At 41.4% G+C, this 14,672-nt stretch overlaps 2 protein-coding genes across 5 annotated transcripts in view; one reads left to right on the top strand and one right to left on the bottom strand.

The window, feature by feature from the left end:
* Window positions 1-2,452: 2,452 nt before the first annotated feature.
* On the bottom strand, window positions 2,453-13,107 carry Bbs12 (Bardet-Biedl syndrome 12). Of its 4 annotated transcripts, none has more exons than XM_055626188.1 (3): window positions 13,055-13,089; window positions 10,945-11,072; window positions 2,453-4,830 (listed from the first exon to the last, which is right to left on the bottom strand). In XM_055626188.1, the coding sequence occupies exon 3, from the start codon at window positions 4,818-4,820 to the stop codon at window positions 2,694-2,696; it is 2,127 nt and encodes a 708-aa protein (XP_055482163.1). In that variant the 5' UTR covers window positions 4,821-4,830; window positions 10,945-11,072; window positions 13,055-13,089; the 3' UTR covers window positions 2,453-2,693. The 4 variants fall into 4 exon arrangements, with proteins under 4 accessions (XP_055482163.1, XP_055482161.1, XP_055482164.1 ...); XM_055626186.1 differs by having other exon boundaries at window positions 12,791-13,080; XM_055626189.1 differs by lacking the exon at window positions 10,945-11,072 and having other exon boundaries at window positions 13,055-13,107.
* Window positions 13,108-13,228: 121 nt separating this feature from the next.
* The window catches only part of LOC129690398 (centrin-4), a 3,390-nt gene continuing 1,946 nt past the window's right edge, over window positions 13,229-14,672 (top strand). The window contains exons 1-2 of the mRNA XM_055626085.1: window positions 13,229-13,287; window positions 14,440-14,586. Of these exons, the coding sequence (XP_055482060.1) occupies window positions 13,285-13,287; window positions 14,440-14,586 (150 nt within the window). The 5' untranslated portion in view covers window positions 13,229-13,284. The remainder of the gene's footprint in view (window positions 13,288-14,439; window positions 14,587-14,672) is intronic.

Here is a 14,672-nt window from a genome sequence, read left to right as displayed (position 1 = left end):
AGGGGTACAGTTAATTAGCTCTTTACACAGCATAGATGTCCTTAACTTACAATGGCTAGCCCACAATGAACTATGGCAACTGGAAGCTGTGATTGCATTTAAACTTCTAACCTGCTAACCATCATAGATGAGCTCTACCTAACCATGCTCAGAGGGCATGCACTATCCTACAGCTAGACAAAATCATTTAACACAAAAACCCATTTTATATTGAAGGATATACCGTGCAATTATCAAAGGCCTGCTGGAGGGGCAGATATGGCTCAGCAGTTATTCTACAGAGAATCCAAGTTCAGTTCCTAGCCTCCAAATTTAGTAGCATCAAGTACACTCACATTTTCAAGTCTGGCTTTATTTAAGAAAAAAAATGTTATACTTCCTCCCTTTTATAGTGGGCTTCACTATACCTCTAAATCACCAACATTAGAGCTGAAGGTCATAAGAGTGATGCCATTTAACTGTCTTTAAAGACCTGGTAGAAGAGCAAGAGAATTTGAATCTCTTTCCCAAGCCAACACTTGGTAACAGCAAAGGAAGACCTCCAGAGCAGGTAACAAAGAAAACCCACAGGTCCCCCTGTGCTGTAAATGCCCTCACTGCACACTGGTGCTGCCCTGCTGAAACTCTTTCATTTTGCGGGTTTTAAACATGATGTGGAAATCTGGGGACCACAGGAGGAACTCTGCCACCTACAGGTCAAACGAAGGAAGGCCTCAGTAGGCTTTTTTGGAGCAAAGTACTGATCAAAGGAACCAACTGTTCTACCGGCAGCCTTAAGAGAGTAACTAAGTGCAACACAGGAAGACACGTTTGGAAAGGGACGCTGCCTTCTTATTTCTGCTGTAAGAGCCTTCTCATTAACACGCTGCACTGTAGTGGCCAAAACATAAAACGAGAATGTGAGCTCTCTCCCTGGCCCTTCACGTTTCCTTCCCATTGCTAAGATTATCTGAATGAGCAATGAAAATGTATTATTGTAGATAAACACTCAGAGAAGACTTCGGTTCTTAATTCATATAATTTACCAATGTAGACTTCAGATGAATTGTACATTTGCTTGGGAGAACCAACAGCCTTTATGAAACTCTAAGTCTTAAGGTGGCAAGGATCTTTCTTCATCTTCCAAACTGGGGCTGACTATACTGTGGAGAAAGACTCTACTCTAACAGGTGGTAGTGAGTCACTGTGCAGGATGGTGACACCACAAAACTTTTTTTTAATGTAAAAAAAATAAAATTTAATTAAAAAAACTAAATACATATAACAAGTCAACTCTTTACAGGAGTGCTGGATGTTAAACAGTTCCTCATGTGTATGTGATATTTTAACGACTGAGCTAATCCCAACCACAGGAATGCCTCATTTAAGGGTGTTTAGAATGGCATATAACCCCTTCATCTGCCTACACACTTCCCATTCTTCCTTCTGAACTTACACACAGCATACAGACCTTGAAAATTTTCAGATGTAGTTATGCACCACAAAACTCTTGAGGACATCGGGTAAATTACTGAATAGATCAATTCACAGTAGTAGAAAATTTCGTGGTATGTTTAGTGGTGCCACTTTGGGGTCAACGTATCCAGATATACATGTTTAAAAAGCCTTGGAAAACCATCCATTAAATGTTAATAATTTTTATATTGTTTGTGGAGATTGAAAAAGACAGACAAAAAAGACAAAAAGAAAGGACCAAGACATTCTTTTAAGGAGGTGCGTAAGGAATAAAGCAGATCTACTTTGGAAGGATGAAGAAGTATGGCCTTGTTTCAGAAGGTGTATTACAGTGGGTAAGGTCTTTCAAATCTCAAGACTTGCACCATTCCCACAGTCCCCAATCCTCCACCACCTACTAGCAAATCAAGATGTAAGGCCTCAGATGTTACTGCCACCATTTGCCATCATAGCTCTAACCCTCTGAAACCATAAATCCAAATTAAACACTTTGATAAGTTGCATTGGTCATTGTGTCTTATTACAACTATAGAAAAGTAACTAACAGCATCTCTATACTTAATGTAGATGCCAGTAATATAATGCCTTGACCAATCTTTACCTAGCCCACATCCATGGCTGGTTTGACTTAAGCAGTGGTGAAGGATGTGTAATCACTCCTGTTGGACAAATAAGTGGGTTTCTGCTTAAGTAATGAACATCGCAAGTTCAGTGTTCCTCTCCTACAAGAGAACATCCATTGTTCAGGGTCCTGCCACCGGCCCTCTGTGCTCCTTTGGTGGGACAGAAAAACCAAGAAACTGACAAAATCAATACAACACTCTGATAGCAAAAGCTCTTTGCCTCTGATTTGGGTGTCTTGCATATCCTACAGCACCTGTGAAATAATAATAGGCTAATTTGTTAGCTTAGTAATAGGGCAAAACACAAAATTGCAGTTCCTGATAGACATCAACTCTTATTCTTGGCAAAAGTAATTTACACACTATGATTTGACCATACAATTTTATTTAGCCTGGAGAAATGGCTCAAAGGTTGAGTGTTTGCTGCTCTTGCACAGCTGGGATCCCAGGACCTGTGCTGGGTGGATTACAATCACCTATAATTATAGCTCCAGGGGACCCGATGCCCTCCTGACCTACTCAGGTACCCGCATTCATGTGTATGTACACATACACAAATACACATACACCTTAAAATTTAATATGACAACTTATTTATCAAATGTTTAGATAACTTTACAAAAATAAAACTCCATCTAATTCCTGTGAATTCATTTGTGCGTGTTCAAGTCCAGTAATTATTTCACTGTCTGTCTGAAGCACTAAGAGCACTAAATCCAATGCTCTGCGCCATGCTTCAATCTTTGGCGTAACAGTATCATAAACTCTTGGAACCAGTTCCAGGTTATCTGAAATCTCTGAATGAAAAAGTCCACTACTTAGTTTACTATATTCACTCAAGATATAAGATGAAGGAGAGCCAGAGTCGGTGGCATTTTGTACATGATGCTGAATGAATGTGCTGGCTTCCACTGCTGATGGGTGAGTGGCAGTGTTACACATGACAGCTGACAAGAATCCGTGCCACCCACTTGCCAGGCACTTCAGCACAGTAGGTCTGTAGACTGAAAGCGATGAGGCCATCCAAGAGGAAGAATCAGGAAGCCATCCAAAACAAGCGCTGTTTCCTTTATTGAAAGATTGCTCAGCAAGCATTTGAAGATGACTAAGACATAAAAATTCAACAGCACCACCTCCAAGGAAGATCTTCTTCTCTTTTAGGGCATGATATAAACGATATACACAAGACCAGAACCTGTCTTCCTTGGTTTCCATCTGAGCACTTGCTGGGCTAGTGAGTACTGCTGTAATCAAGTTAATTCCCTCTGCTGATACCAAGATTGTCATTCTGTTGCTCTTGTTTATATCATGAGGACTTGTCCAGGGGGTCACAGACACCCCGCTGGCCACACAGTCTTCATTCACTTGTGTAACATAGGATACTGGCACTGCTTTTGTAGCCTCTGCAAACGCTTGCAACACATTGCCATTCACTGACCCAATGACTAGCCGTTTACTGTGCATACACTTTTCAGTTAAGTGTTCAGAGACACTTCCTTGTACCAAGATGAGGTTCACATTGAACTTGATTAACACCTGTAACACCTGGTTTGTCCACAGTTCCTCTGCACTATCTTCTGGAAGCTCCCCAGTATCTAACTTGGTCTTAATATTTACAGACTTATTAAATCCTGCATGGCGGTAACTCTCTGTGAGGTCACCCTCAATGAGAATCATCCGGAAAGGCTGATCCTGCAATTCCTTGATCAGGGTAATACTAGACATGGGTACAGCAGTGACATATCCGAGACACACACAAGAATAAGCTTCAGGTAAGCCTGGGAGACAGCACGTGAGGAGTCTTGAAATATCAAACACAAATGCTGCCATACAGCTGGCTTGCTGCAGGCACACACTCTGCCACTGCAGCCTCACTGCTGCTTCAGCCAGTGTCATGCTGCTGTGATCTCCATGGCTCAACCCAACTGCTAACTCCACCAAATCACTACATCTAAAAATCTGGGGAGCTGATCCATGTCGGTCTAGAAACCCATCAGGTCTGCTTAAACAGTGGCTACTGTCTATCCTATTAAAATGCCTACTGTGAGTTAGTACTGACTTCCTGCAGAAGGAATCTTTGTGTAGACTGTTTTTCAGAGCTTGTGGTGTGCTTTTATCTGTTTCAAACTTAGCCCTAGGTTTGAAGAATTTGGGTGATTTAACAGGTCCCCCAGAAAGACTGTAAGTGGACAGTAACTGCGATGTAACATCTTTGAAATCATGTTTTTCCTGTAAAGACCCAGGACCTGAAGGGACTTGTAGAAAAGGACATAAACTGACATCAACTGTTTCAAGTTTGTAACCTGTACTTATGCTGTCCATGTGGTCAAATATATTGTATATAGGTACTTGAAGGGAAACTACTGCTTCAATGCAAGAGTTCAAGCCTTCCAACATTACTGACACTATGACTGTAGTGGGGATACCCAGATGGAGACAATCTTCAACAGCGCTGCTCCACGCACCAACAAGAAACAGAAGAGTGCTGGCTCCAATTCTATATATGCTCTTTTGTGCTTCAATTGCTTCGTTGAGAAGGTACCCCACTGCACAGGTTAAATCCAAACCTTCCAGGAGCCTTACTGTCGAGCTGATTAACACACTTTCATGACACTCTGCATCTGTAATAAACTTGGTGGCTTTTACTGGACCTAGGAAACTTCTTCCTGTTTGTGCCAATGATGAAAGTTGTTGAAGTCCCACATGCCTTCTTTTGTTTATGACCCTGTAGGCCATCACCATGAATAATTATCTGCAAATAAACAAATACTTGAAACTTTACTCAGAGTGATTCATGATGACAACTGCTACACAGTGAAGAAGACACAGCTCACACATTTGGGTATAGTTTCAATTACATGTGATCAGTGTGATGATACAGAAGAGTTACATAAACGATAAGGGCATGGGGAGCAGGGTATGGAGGGTTGATTACTCCACATGGCAGAGGAAATAGAGTGGGGTTCAAGGCAACAAGTAGGGTTTACAGAGGACAAACTTGAATAAGACTTGAAATACATAGAGTCAAAAAAATTTTTTTTGAGCCAGGTCTGGCTACATAGCTCAGGATGGTCTTAATCTGTGATCATCCCATCTCCACCTTGAGAGCGCTGGACTTACAGGCAAGTTCCATCACGTCATGTACAGGGAAACTTGTGTGAACTGAGTCAGCAAGTTGAAGGGGGTGGTAATGAATGTACAAATTGAGCGAGATGGGAAAAGCACCATGTACTAGAGGCTATACAAACAAGTCTGGAGTTAAGGGAATATAACACAAATGACAAGGCCCTGAGGCTCTAGAACAGAAGGAATTGGATCATGAAGGACTATGTTATATGTTGGATCATTTCATACTATGTCAAGAAGCTTACGCTTTATCCTATAATGGGAACCACAAATGTTAAGATTAAGAAATCATTTGATACAGTGTTGAAAGCTTGTACTTCTGAGTTGAGAAGCCAGGGCCTGAGGTGGTTAGCCCTTCAGTTTACACATCTGGAAAATGAGACTAATCATAGAAGCTACTTCATAGCTAGTATGAGGACTCAGAATAGTGCCCAGCAGTTTCATGTGTGTGCCGCTATATTACCATTCTGGTAAGTTTGGACTGGCTAGCTAAGTACCAGACTGAAGGTAGAGCAGCCACCCAAGAATACTTTATGAAATATAAAGACAGAGGGGAAAAAGATTTGGATAATTGATTGCATTATGAAGGAAAAAGTCTGCTATTTAAAGGGAGACCCAAAAGCAAATGAAATTATTCAGAACAATATTTTAGAAGTCATATCTGAAATGAATACCACCAAGAGAAAGACTATTACTTTAGTACTAAAAAGTTTTTAAATGGTTTCTAACTGAAAAACCATCTATAATAAAACTACTGCCTTGGGAGGTATGAATTCAATTAGGTAAGGGACTAAGGCTAATATTAGCGATACTATAAGACCTGAGTTTTTGAACATTTTAAATCAGAATCTTGTAAGTCTTAAATACAAAAAAGCAAACAGTTCAGATTTTTGCATATCTTTTAATACGGACCATAACTCTGGTAAATTTATTTCTGAACTAGCTATATTCATTTGTGAAGGTGAAGACCACTATAGTCAACAGAATTTTTAGGATCAAGGACAGGTACTATTCCTACAGAGTATAGCTTCCTACAGGTTTTCAAGGACTAACTAACATAGAAAGGATGGGCAGGCCTAGACAATATGAACTGTCTCAAGTCCTCTTTTTCAATGAAATTTTCAATCTTACATAATGTACACTTAACAATATATTCACATATATTCTTTGATTACATCAGAATATACTCTAGGACTCAACTACTTAAACAATCCTTAGATTGATCATCAATTTGGTCTAACCTTTTCTGTCCTTCACCTCCTTCTCCTGTATCTCCCTATTAAACTCTAAATTCTATTTATCAATGGTTTCACACATTCCATACATCACATCCTCAAATCTTTTGCCTTTCTTTGATTTCATCTTACTTACTTTATAAAGCTACTAATCTTGATGGAATTAAGTGATTTTAATTTAAAGAATACAATTTACATGAAATTCACAATGTTGTATAAATACCATCTCTACCCTGCTCCAAAAGATTTAAGAGCCACAAAAGAAATCTGAAAATTAAGCAGTAACTCTTATGTCCCCTTAGTAATTGGGAATTACTAATTTGCTGTCAGTCTCTATGTTTTGACCTATTCTTAGCATTTCATATGAATGGAAACATGAAATATGTGAGCTTTCTGTACTTTATTTAGTGTATCTTGAGGTTCCTTTAAGATTACTGATCAGCACTTCTTTGCTTTTCTTAGAGGAATAATATTCCATGGTGTGTACCTCATTTTATCTATCTATTCATCCACTGATAGAAACTTGGGTTGTTTCCACCTTTTAGCTACTGTGCTTGTGCTGCTGTGAACATTTCTGTATGTCTTTGAACCTGCTTCCAAATCTTTTAGCTGTAAATCTAGGAGTGAAATTCCTGGGCCATACGGTAATCCTATGATTAGCTTAGGGTCTTACCCAGATGTTTTTCCAAACAGTAGAGCATTGCGAGCAGCAATGGACAAAGGTTTTGATTTCTCCACATTCTCACTGCATTAGTTGTCCAGGGATGCTACTCAAAATTACAACTGTCAGGAGGCTACAACAGCACACATTCATACTCTCAAGAAGATGAGGTTGCAGGGCAGTGCTTCCTCTCAGGACTCTAGGGACTTATCTTTTTTCTTTTTTTTTCCTCCTTCTCCCAGCTCCTAGTTGCTCCTGGCATTCTTTGGCTTTTAGTTGCATAACTGTAACATTTGCCTGTTTCAATTGTTCTTTTTGTTAATTACAATACCAGTTATTGGATTTACAGCTTACCCTAATCCAGAATTACTTCATCTTAACTAATTGCGTCTACAAAGACTACTTTCAAATAAAATCATATTCTGGGTGGATATGAATTTTGTGTGTATGACAGCACTATTCAGCCATTAGTATATTCATCATTTTGTTTTTGCTTTTGTAAAATTATAACCACCCTAGCAGATGTGAAAAGATAGCTCATTGTGATTTTGAATTTCATTTTCTTAATGACTAATGATATTAAACGTCTTGAGCCTACTGGATATTTGTATATCTTCTTTAGAGAAATGCCTACTGCAGTTTTCTACCTACCTTAAGAGTATATTTTTAAAGGTTTGTGTTGTTGAGTTGTAAGAATTCTTTATAGGGGCTGGAGAGATGGCTCAGTGGTTAAGAGCACTGTCTGCTCTTCCAAGGACCCAGGTTCAATTCCCAGCACCCACATGGCAGCTCACAACTGTCTGTAATGCCAATTCCAAGGGATCTGACATCTTCGCACTAATGCACATAAAATAAAATTTAAATAAATTATTAAAAAAAAAAGAATTCTTTATACATGTCAGACAGTAAACCCTCTACAACAGAAGCCCATCTCACACACCTGGATGCAGCTAGCTGCTGATAGACTATATTTGGAAAACACAAAAACAAACGCAGTACCTGTAGTGAACATATAACATATCCTGTCATCATTCCTTAAACAATGTATTGTAATAACTATGAACCTAGGTGGGCATGGTAGCCCATGCCTGTGATCCCAGCACTCAGGGAGTTAGAGGTAGGCAGATCTCTGTGAGTTCAAGGATGGCCAAGGCTACACAGAGAAGCCTGTCTCGAAAAACAACAACAACAACAACAACAAAAACCAAACAAAACAAAAAACTAAACTAAATCAACAAAACCCCCTAACTATTAATCTAGCATTTACATTTCCTTAGTTTATTATTATATTAATTTTAAGGATAACATATACCTAGTATGTGTGTAGGCTAGATTTAAATACTCCATTTTATATAAAGCTGTGGACTTTAGTTTCCACAGTGGAGTCTTAAAACCATTACCCTATGAACACTGAGGAGCCTCCCCTATTTGACTTTCAAGTACAAGCTATCGTTCTACAGGATGTCTTTTCTGTTTTAATAATGCATTTTGACATAAGTTTTTAGATTTGGTAAAATATAACATTTGTTTATTGACATTGTTGCTCATGTTCTTTTTAAAATTTTTTTATTATTATCATTTATTACAATTTATTCAATATGCATCCAGGCTGTGGTCCCATCCTTCATCTCCCCCCAATCCCACCCTACCTCCCTCTTCTCTCCCTATGCCCCTTCCCTAGTTCACTGATAGGGGAGGTCCTCCTCCCCTTCTATTTGACCCTATCCTATCCTAGCAGGTCTCATCAGGGCTGGTTGCATTGTCTTCTTCTGTGGCCCAGTAAGGCTGCAGCCCCCAGGGGGAGGTGACCAGAAAGCCAGCCACTAAATTCATGCCAGAGAAAGTCCCTGCCCCCCTTACTAGGGAACCCACTTGGAGACTGAGTCTATGGGTTACATCTGAGCTGGGGTTTTAGGTTCTCTCCATGCATTGTCTTTGTTTGGGGTATCATTCTCTTCAGGGACCCCAGAGCTCAGTTTTTATGGCTCTGTTGGTCTCCTTTTGGAGCTCCTGTCCCCTCCAGGTCTTTCTATCCCCTCCCCCTTCTTTCATAAGATTCCCTGCACTCTGCCCAAAGTTTGGCTATGAGTCTCAGCCTCTGCTTCGATACCTCGATCAGTGGAGTCTTTCACAGGCCGTAGCAGCTCTATTCATAATAGCCAGAATCTGGAAACAACCAAGGAATAGATACAGAAATTGTGGTACATTTACACTGTGGAATACTACTCAGCTATTAAAAAAAAAGAAAATCATGAAATTTGTAGGCAAATGGTGGGAACTAGCAAAAATCATCCTGAGTGAGGTAACCCAGAAGCAGAAAGACACACATGGTATATACTCACTCATAAGTGGATATCAACCATATAACATATGATAAACATACTAAAATCTACAGTCCTAAAGAAGCTAAACAAGGAATACCCTAGGGAAGATGCTCAATTCTCATTCAGAAGGACAAACACAATAGACATCATAAGCAGGAGATGACAGGGAACAGGCCTAACATAGAGGGCCTCTGAAAGACTCTACTGATTGAGGTTTGTCATGTTCTTGGTGGTATATTAAGAATCCATTATCAAATCCAAGGTCATACATATGTTTTCTTCAGAATTCTATACATTATTAGCTTACTGATTGATGTGGGGCTAATTTTTACACATGGTGTGAGGCAAAGGTTCTTTTACATGTGGATATCCAGCTGTCTTAGTACCACCTGCTGAATGAACTATTCTTGCATGTTCTTAGTGCCTTTATCAAAAATTAACTTGTTATACATACATAGGTTTATTTCTGGGCTGTCAGTTCAACTGCATTGGACAAAGTAATCATTTTGTGCTAATACCATACTGCTATAAAAACTGCAACTTTCTGTTAAGTTTGATGGCAGGAAATTTGTGTTTTAAATGTTCCTTTCTTTACATTTATATTTGTAATTTGCCATAAGCTGATATTGGAGACAGTGATCTATTTCTCTCTTCATAAATATCTAACTGAAAAAAATCTTTTTGAAAGGACAAGTTTAAAAGTGTGGCTTTTTTTTTCATTACTAACAAAATTTGAGAGTTTACCTTATATAAGACATTTGCCATGTATTACAAATGAAAGCACAACAAAAATATAAGGTCGGTACTGAAATGATCAACCTGTTTTTTGAAAACTAAGCATGACAACTGAGTAACATGCACAAAATGTCCTAATTATTAAGTCAAAGGTAAAACCCCAAGAAACTACCACCCAAGTTCATGCTATTAATTACCGAATCACCATTTTGCTTCACTTCCACCTAGTGTGACAGCAACTTGGCCTCTCTTCTTTAGAATCTTCATTTCCCTCTTTCAAATCCTCTGGCTTGTTCTAAGCCTTACTGAAACCCCTAACTTGCCTATGTGGGTGGGGGTGGGAGAGTTGGTATTCAGTTTTGCTTATGCTCTCCTTTCCAGATTATGATTAAATTAGAAGATATACTGTGTGGAAAACAACCCAAAACAACAGGAAAAACTCACAGGTATTTCAAATTCAGTCTGTATTGAATTATGTTACAAAAGACAAAAAAGGATGTATTTCAACATTCTATAAAGTCATACACGAGAGATATAAAAATTAATACTCAAAAGAGGTCTTTTAGCATTTGAAGAATCTATTTCAAGTTTGAGTAATAACTGAAAAATTGTCTTAGCATCCCTAATGTGGGAACAAGTACTAAATGATTTTGAAGAGGCTGCAACTGGCTATCACTAACACAAACTCAAAATAAGAATGCCTCATTTTCTAATAGGTTGGGTATGAAAAGGCAATGACAGTAAAGAAGATGGGAAAATGGGTAATTTCAAAAGTGATTAGCTACCTCTGAAACTGTTCTTGGCGGTGCACTAACACAACCTGACTTTTGTTGTGCTGTGCCTGGCACTAACGACTTCCCACAATCAGGTCAGTTTCGTTACTTGTTGGATTCCCGTGTCCTTAACTTTCTATCTGCAATGGGAGCACAGAGAAGCATTATTTAAATGGGGTGTTGATTTCAGAAGTTTTGATCGTATCTCATTTTGGCTAAATATTCAAGTTTGAACACTCACACATGCTTTTCAGGAGTTATATTTAAAAGCTCTGTATTTCTTGATGGGTATAGCTAGGATTTTCCTCATCAGAGCCAAGTTTGGTCACCTCCAGTCTATTCCTAACACCATAATCTAACCATAACACTCCACTGCTTAGAGGCCTCTCAGAAAATAGTCTTTGCTCCTTTGTCTGGCACAGGAAGTTCCTATATGAGTGAGCCACACCCTCTCACTTCTAGGCTCAGAATCTTACAGTCTCTCTAACTCACTCAGATAAAGGCCGTGTCCCAGCACTCACACCCACACTTGTTCCTTCCTGACTGTCTAGTCTCCTTTGCTCAGGGCTCCTTTGCGCTTTTAAAATACACAAGGCATGTTCCCTACCTCAATATTTCTAAGCATCCCTCTTTCTGTAATGCTCACTCCAAGACATCTACTACCTTAGAACATCTTTAAAACCTTTTCCAAGTTTCCTTTTCAGGGCTTCCATATGCTAGATACTTTTTATCTGCTCTACTTTCTTTTTATCCTCTCATACTTTACAAACTGAGCACAGTACATGTATTATAATATGTACAGGCCATCATTTTCTCTTGAAGTGTATTTCCCACGTGACGATTTCCGCCACTGAGATACCCCAAGAACCTAGAATACTGCCTGACACCTTAGCCCAGGCATTCAATAAATATTTAAGTGGCTCCTTATCCCAAATTTGAGTACACTAAAGGAGCAAACAGATGTCACTGTTAGGATTCCTCTTCCAAGTACCTTTGGATCCCTTAGTTAGGGCCCTTTAACTGCTTTTAAAGGGGACTCCTCCTTCAAATGATAATTACAATTATCTCTGAAAAAAAAAATGAAAACATAACTAAATGATCAACTGAAAAAAAATCAAATATTTACTGTTTACTCACTTTCTTTCAGGCTCACCAGTAGCTGTCACAGTGTATGACAGTAGAATGCCCTGGATAAATCTGGTAGTTTAAAATGTGTACAGCTTTACTATCTTGCTGGATTAGCAGAAGTCACTTTTCAAGGCTGGGGTGTCGTTAGAATCTAGAATCTGAACTTACCTTTTTTTTTTTTTTTTTTTTTTTTTTGAGCTTGGCATAGGCTAGCCTGGTCTATATAGTGAGTTCAAGGACAGCCAAAGCTACATAGTGAGGCCCAGTCTCTCAGAAAAATAAAATAAAAAATAAGCACATACATTAAAAAAAAATAATAATAATAAAATTGAACTAGAATATCCAAATTCCTAAGTCAAAGTGATGTAAAATTGGTTTTACTTTTACAAAAACCAATTTTGGCAGTCTTTTGATAGCTATCAGACCAAATGAGATTCAGGAAAGCCTAAAAGGTGTAATTAAGCTCTGTGTGAGTGCGTGTGTACATGTATGTATGGCTAAGATAATATATATGTATATTTTTTCTGGGTTTCAGCGAGCGTTAAACATGACTTTGAAATGGCCAAGGGTAACTTTCCCAGGTGAGATACACGGCCTGAAAAGCCAACAGATTGTAGTTAAGTGAGTTAACACTTCACTTCATTGGCAAAGTACGAACTGACATCACTTGAGTTCTCACTGGGAAAACCCGAGGCAGGAAAAATGGCTTCCACCCTAAGGATAAACTTACCTACTCCCCAGGGGCCTAAGGAGATTGAGGGGTTACAACCGGGGGCGCCTGCGGGGTGCGGCGGCGGCGGCTTCGATACACGGGCAGACGTAGCTCCGCGAGCCCCCGTCGTCCCCGCTCCCGGGCTGGCGCTCCGCGAGGACGCCCCCACCCGGGCGGCGTGGGGCGGGAAGGCCGCAGGACGGTTGGTCGGACTCGCGGGACAGCGCTCTGGCTCCCACCCTCGCTGCCCTCTCCGCCCGCGGGGCCCAAGACCCTCCTCACCGCGCGCAGCTCCCCTCGGCGCCGGAACCCGGCCGTCCCCGCCGCGCCTTCCGCGCGCCCGGAGCACTCTTTTCCTTTCCATTGGCCACAAGGGCCGTCAGTCACCGAAGCCGGTGGGCGGGCTCACGCTCGGAGCGCGGCCCTAGCAACGGGCCGGCCCGAGCGCGCGCCGCGGAGGGGAGGGCGGCCGTTGCGCGGCGCCGGCGCGGGCAGGGGCGCGGGTTGGGGACATGGTGAGTGCTGTAGGACCCCGGTGTGCTTCCCAGCTTCTTGCCTTTCGTGTCAGGATCCCTGGATAACTTCAGTGACTCAGCCAGGGCTCAGGGATGGGACTCCCTTTCCGTTTATCCACCGACCCCTGCAGTCCAGGTGGGGTGGCCCCGCGATAAAGAGACCCTGCCCTGGGGCAGCCGGGACAGGTGCCGAGGCTGAGGGGCTTCCGGACAGGGAGGCGAGCGCCGCAGAGGCCATCAAGCTCGGGCCACCGTAGCCAGCGGGCCATCAACTCAGCCGCTGACGAAAGCCCCTGGCCCTCACCGGGCTAATCAGCTCAGCCGCTGACGGGCGGGCGCGGCACCTAGTCGGCGACTGCTGATCAGCAGGGCCAGCAGATCTTTCACTGAGAAGAAGGGCACTGCCTCTCCTGATAGGCAGGGGTCCACCAGGTCAGGCCACACATAGCTAAGGGGCCTCTGACTTCTTGCTGAGAAAATCCTGGCTCAGGTGGCTGCCCTAGGCTCTGGGAAGAACCTACAGCGACCATAGCCAAAAACATATACAAACATACAAACAGATACACTTAGATCCACGGCCACCTCCAGAGAGAAGAATCACAGCGGCTCTGTGGCCCAGCTTGATGACAGAAACAGACAGCAGAAAGGCCCCTGTCTTCCACGTTCCGTGCATCCCCGTAATTGGTCAAACATTCTCATCCAGACCCGTGGAGTAGCTGTTCACCAAAAACGTGGTTTTTCACTTTGTGCTTCTGTGGTGTAGGGCACTTGCTAGTGGAGAGTGGGAGAGGATTGTGCTTGAGTAAGCATTCCCCAGCAAGCACTGTGCTACATGTTTGAAGAGCACACATGTGCTCTTAATACTTTTCCTGATAAGACTAACTGCTCTAGTTTTCAGAGGAAAATCTAAGAGAAAAAAGAACACCACACTTTCCATCAAGAGATTAATACCCATACTTAGGAGGCAGAGGCAGGAGCAGGAGTCCCAGGCCAGGCTTGGCTGCAGAGGAAGACCCTGTCTCAAAAGATGGGAGAGGTAGTAATAAAAAAGCATTAACAAGGACATTTAAGCTCATTCTGTGAAAGGAAATGGGACACTTGAATACATTCATTCTAGTTATACTGTTTTCACCCCTGTGTGTCCTCCTTCAGGCATCCAGCTATCACATGACTTTAGACCAGTGGAAGAAAAAAGCAGCAAAAGTTGAATTGAATGACACCCAAAAGCAAGAAATTAAAGAGGCCTTTGACTTATTCGATGTTGATGGGTCTGGAACCATAGATGTGAAAGAACTGAAGGTTCTGGAATTCTTTCTAAGACATTTGAAAACCCATACTGTGTGTGTGTGTGTGTGTGTGTGTGTGTGTGTGTGTGTGTGTGTGTG

The sequence above is a fragment of the Psammomys obesus genome, unplaced genomic scaffold, assembly GCF_907164565.1.
Source record: "Psammomys obesus unplaced genomic scaffold, mPsaObe1.curated_primary_1811, whole genome shotgun sequence".
Classification (NCBI taxonomy): Eukaryota; Metazoa; Chordata; class Mammalia; order Rodentia; family Muridae; genus Psammomys; species Psammomys obesus.
This window is presented reverse-complemented; position numbering and strand designations above follow the sequence as displayed.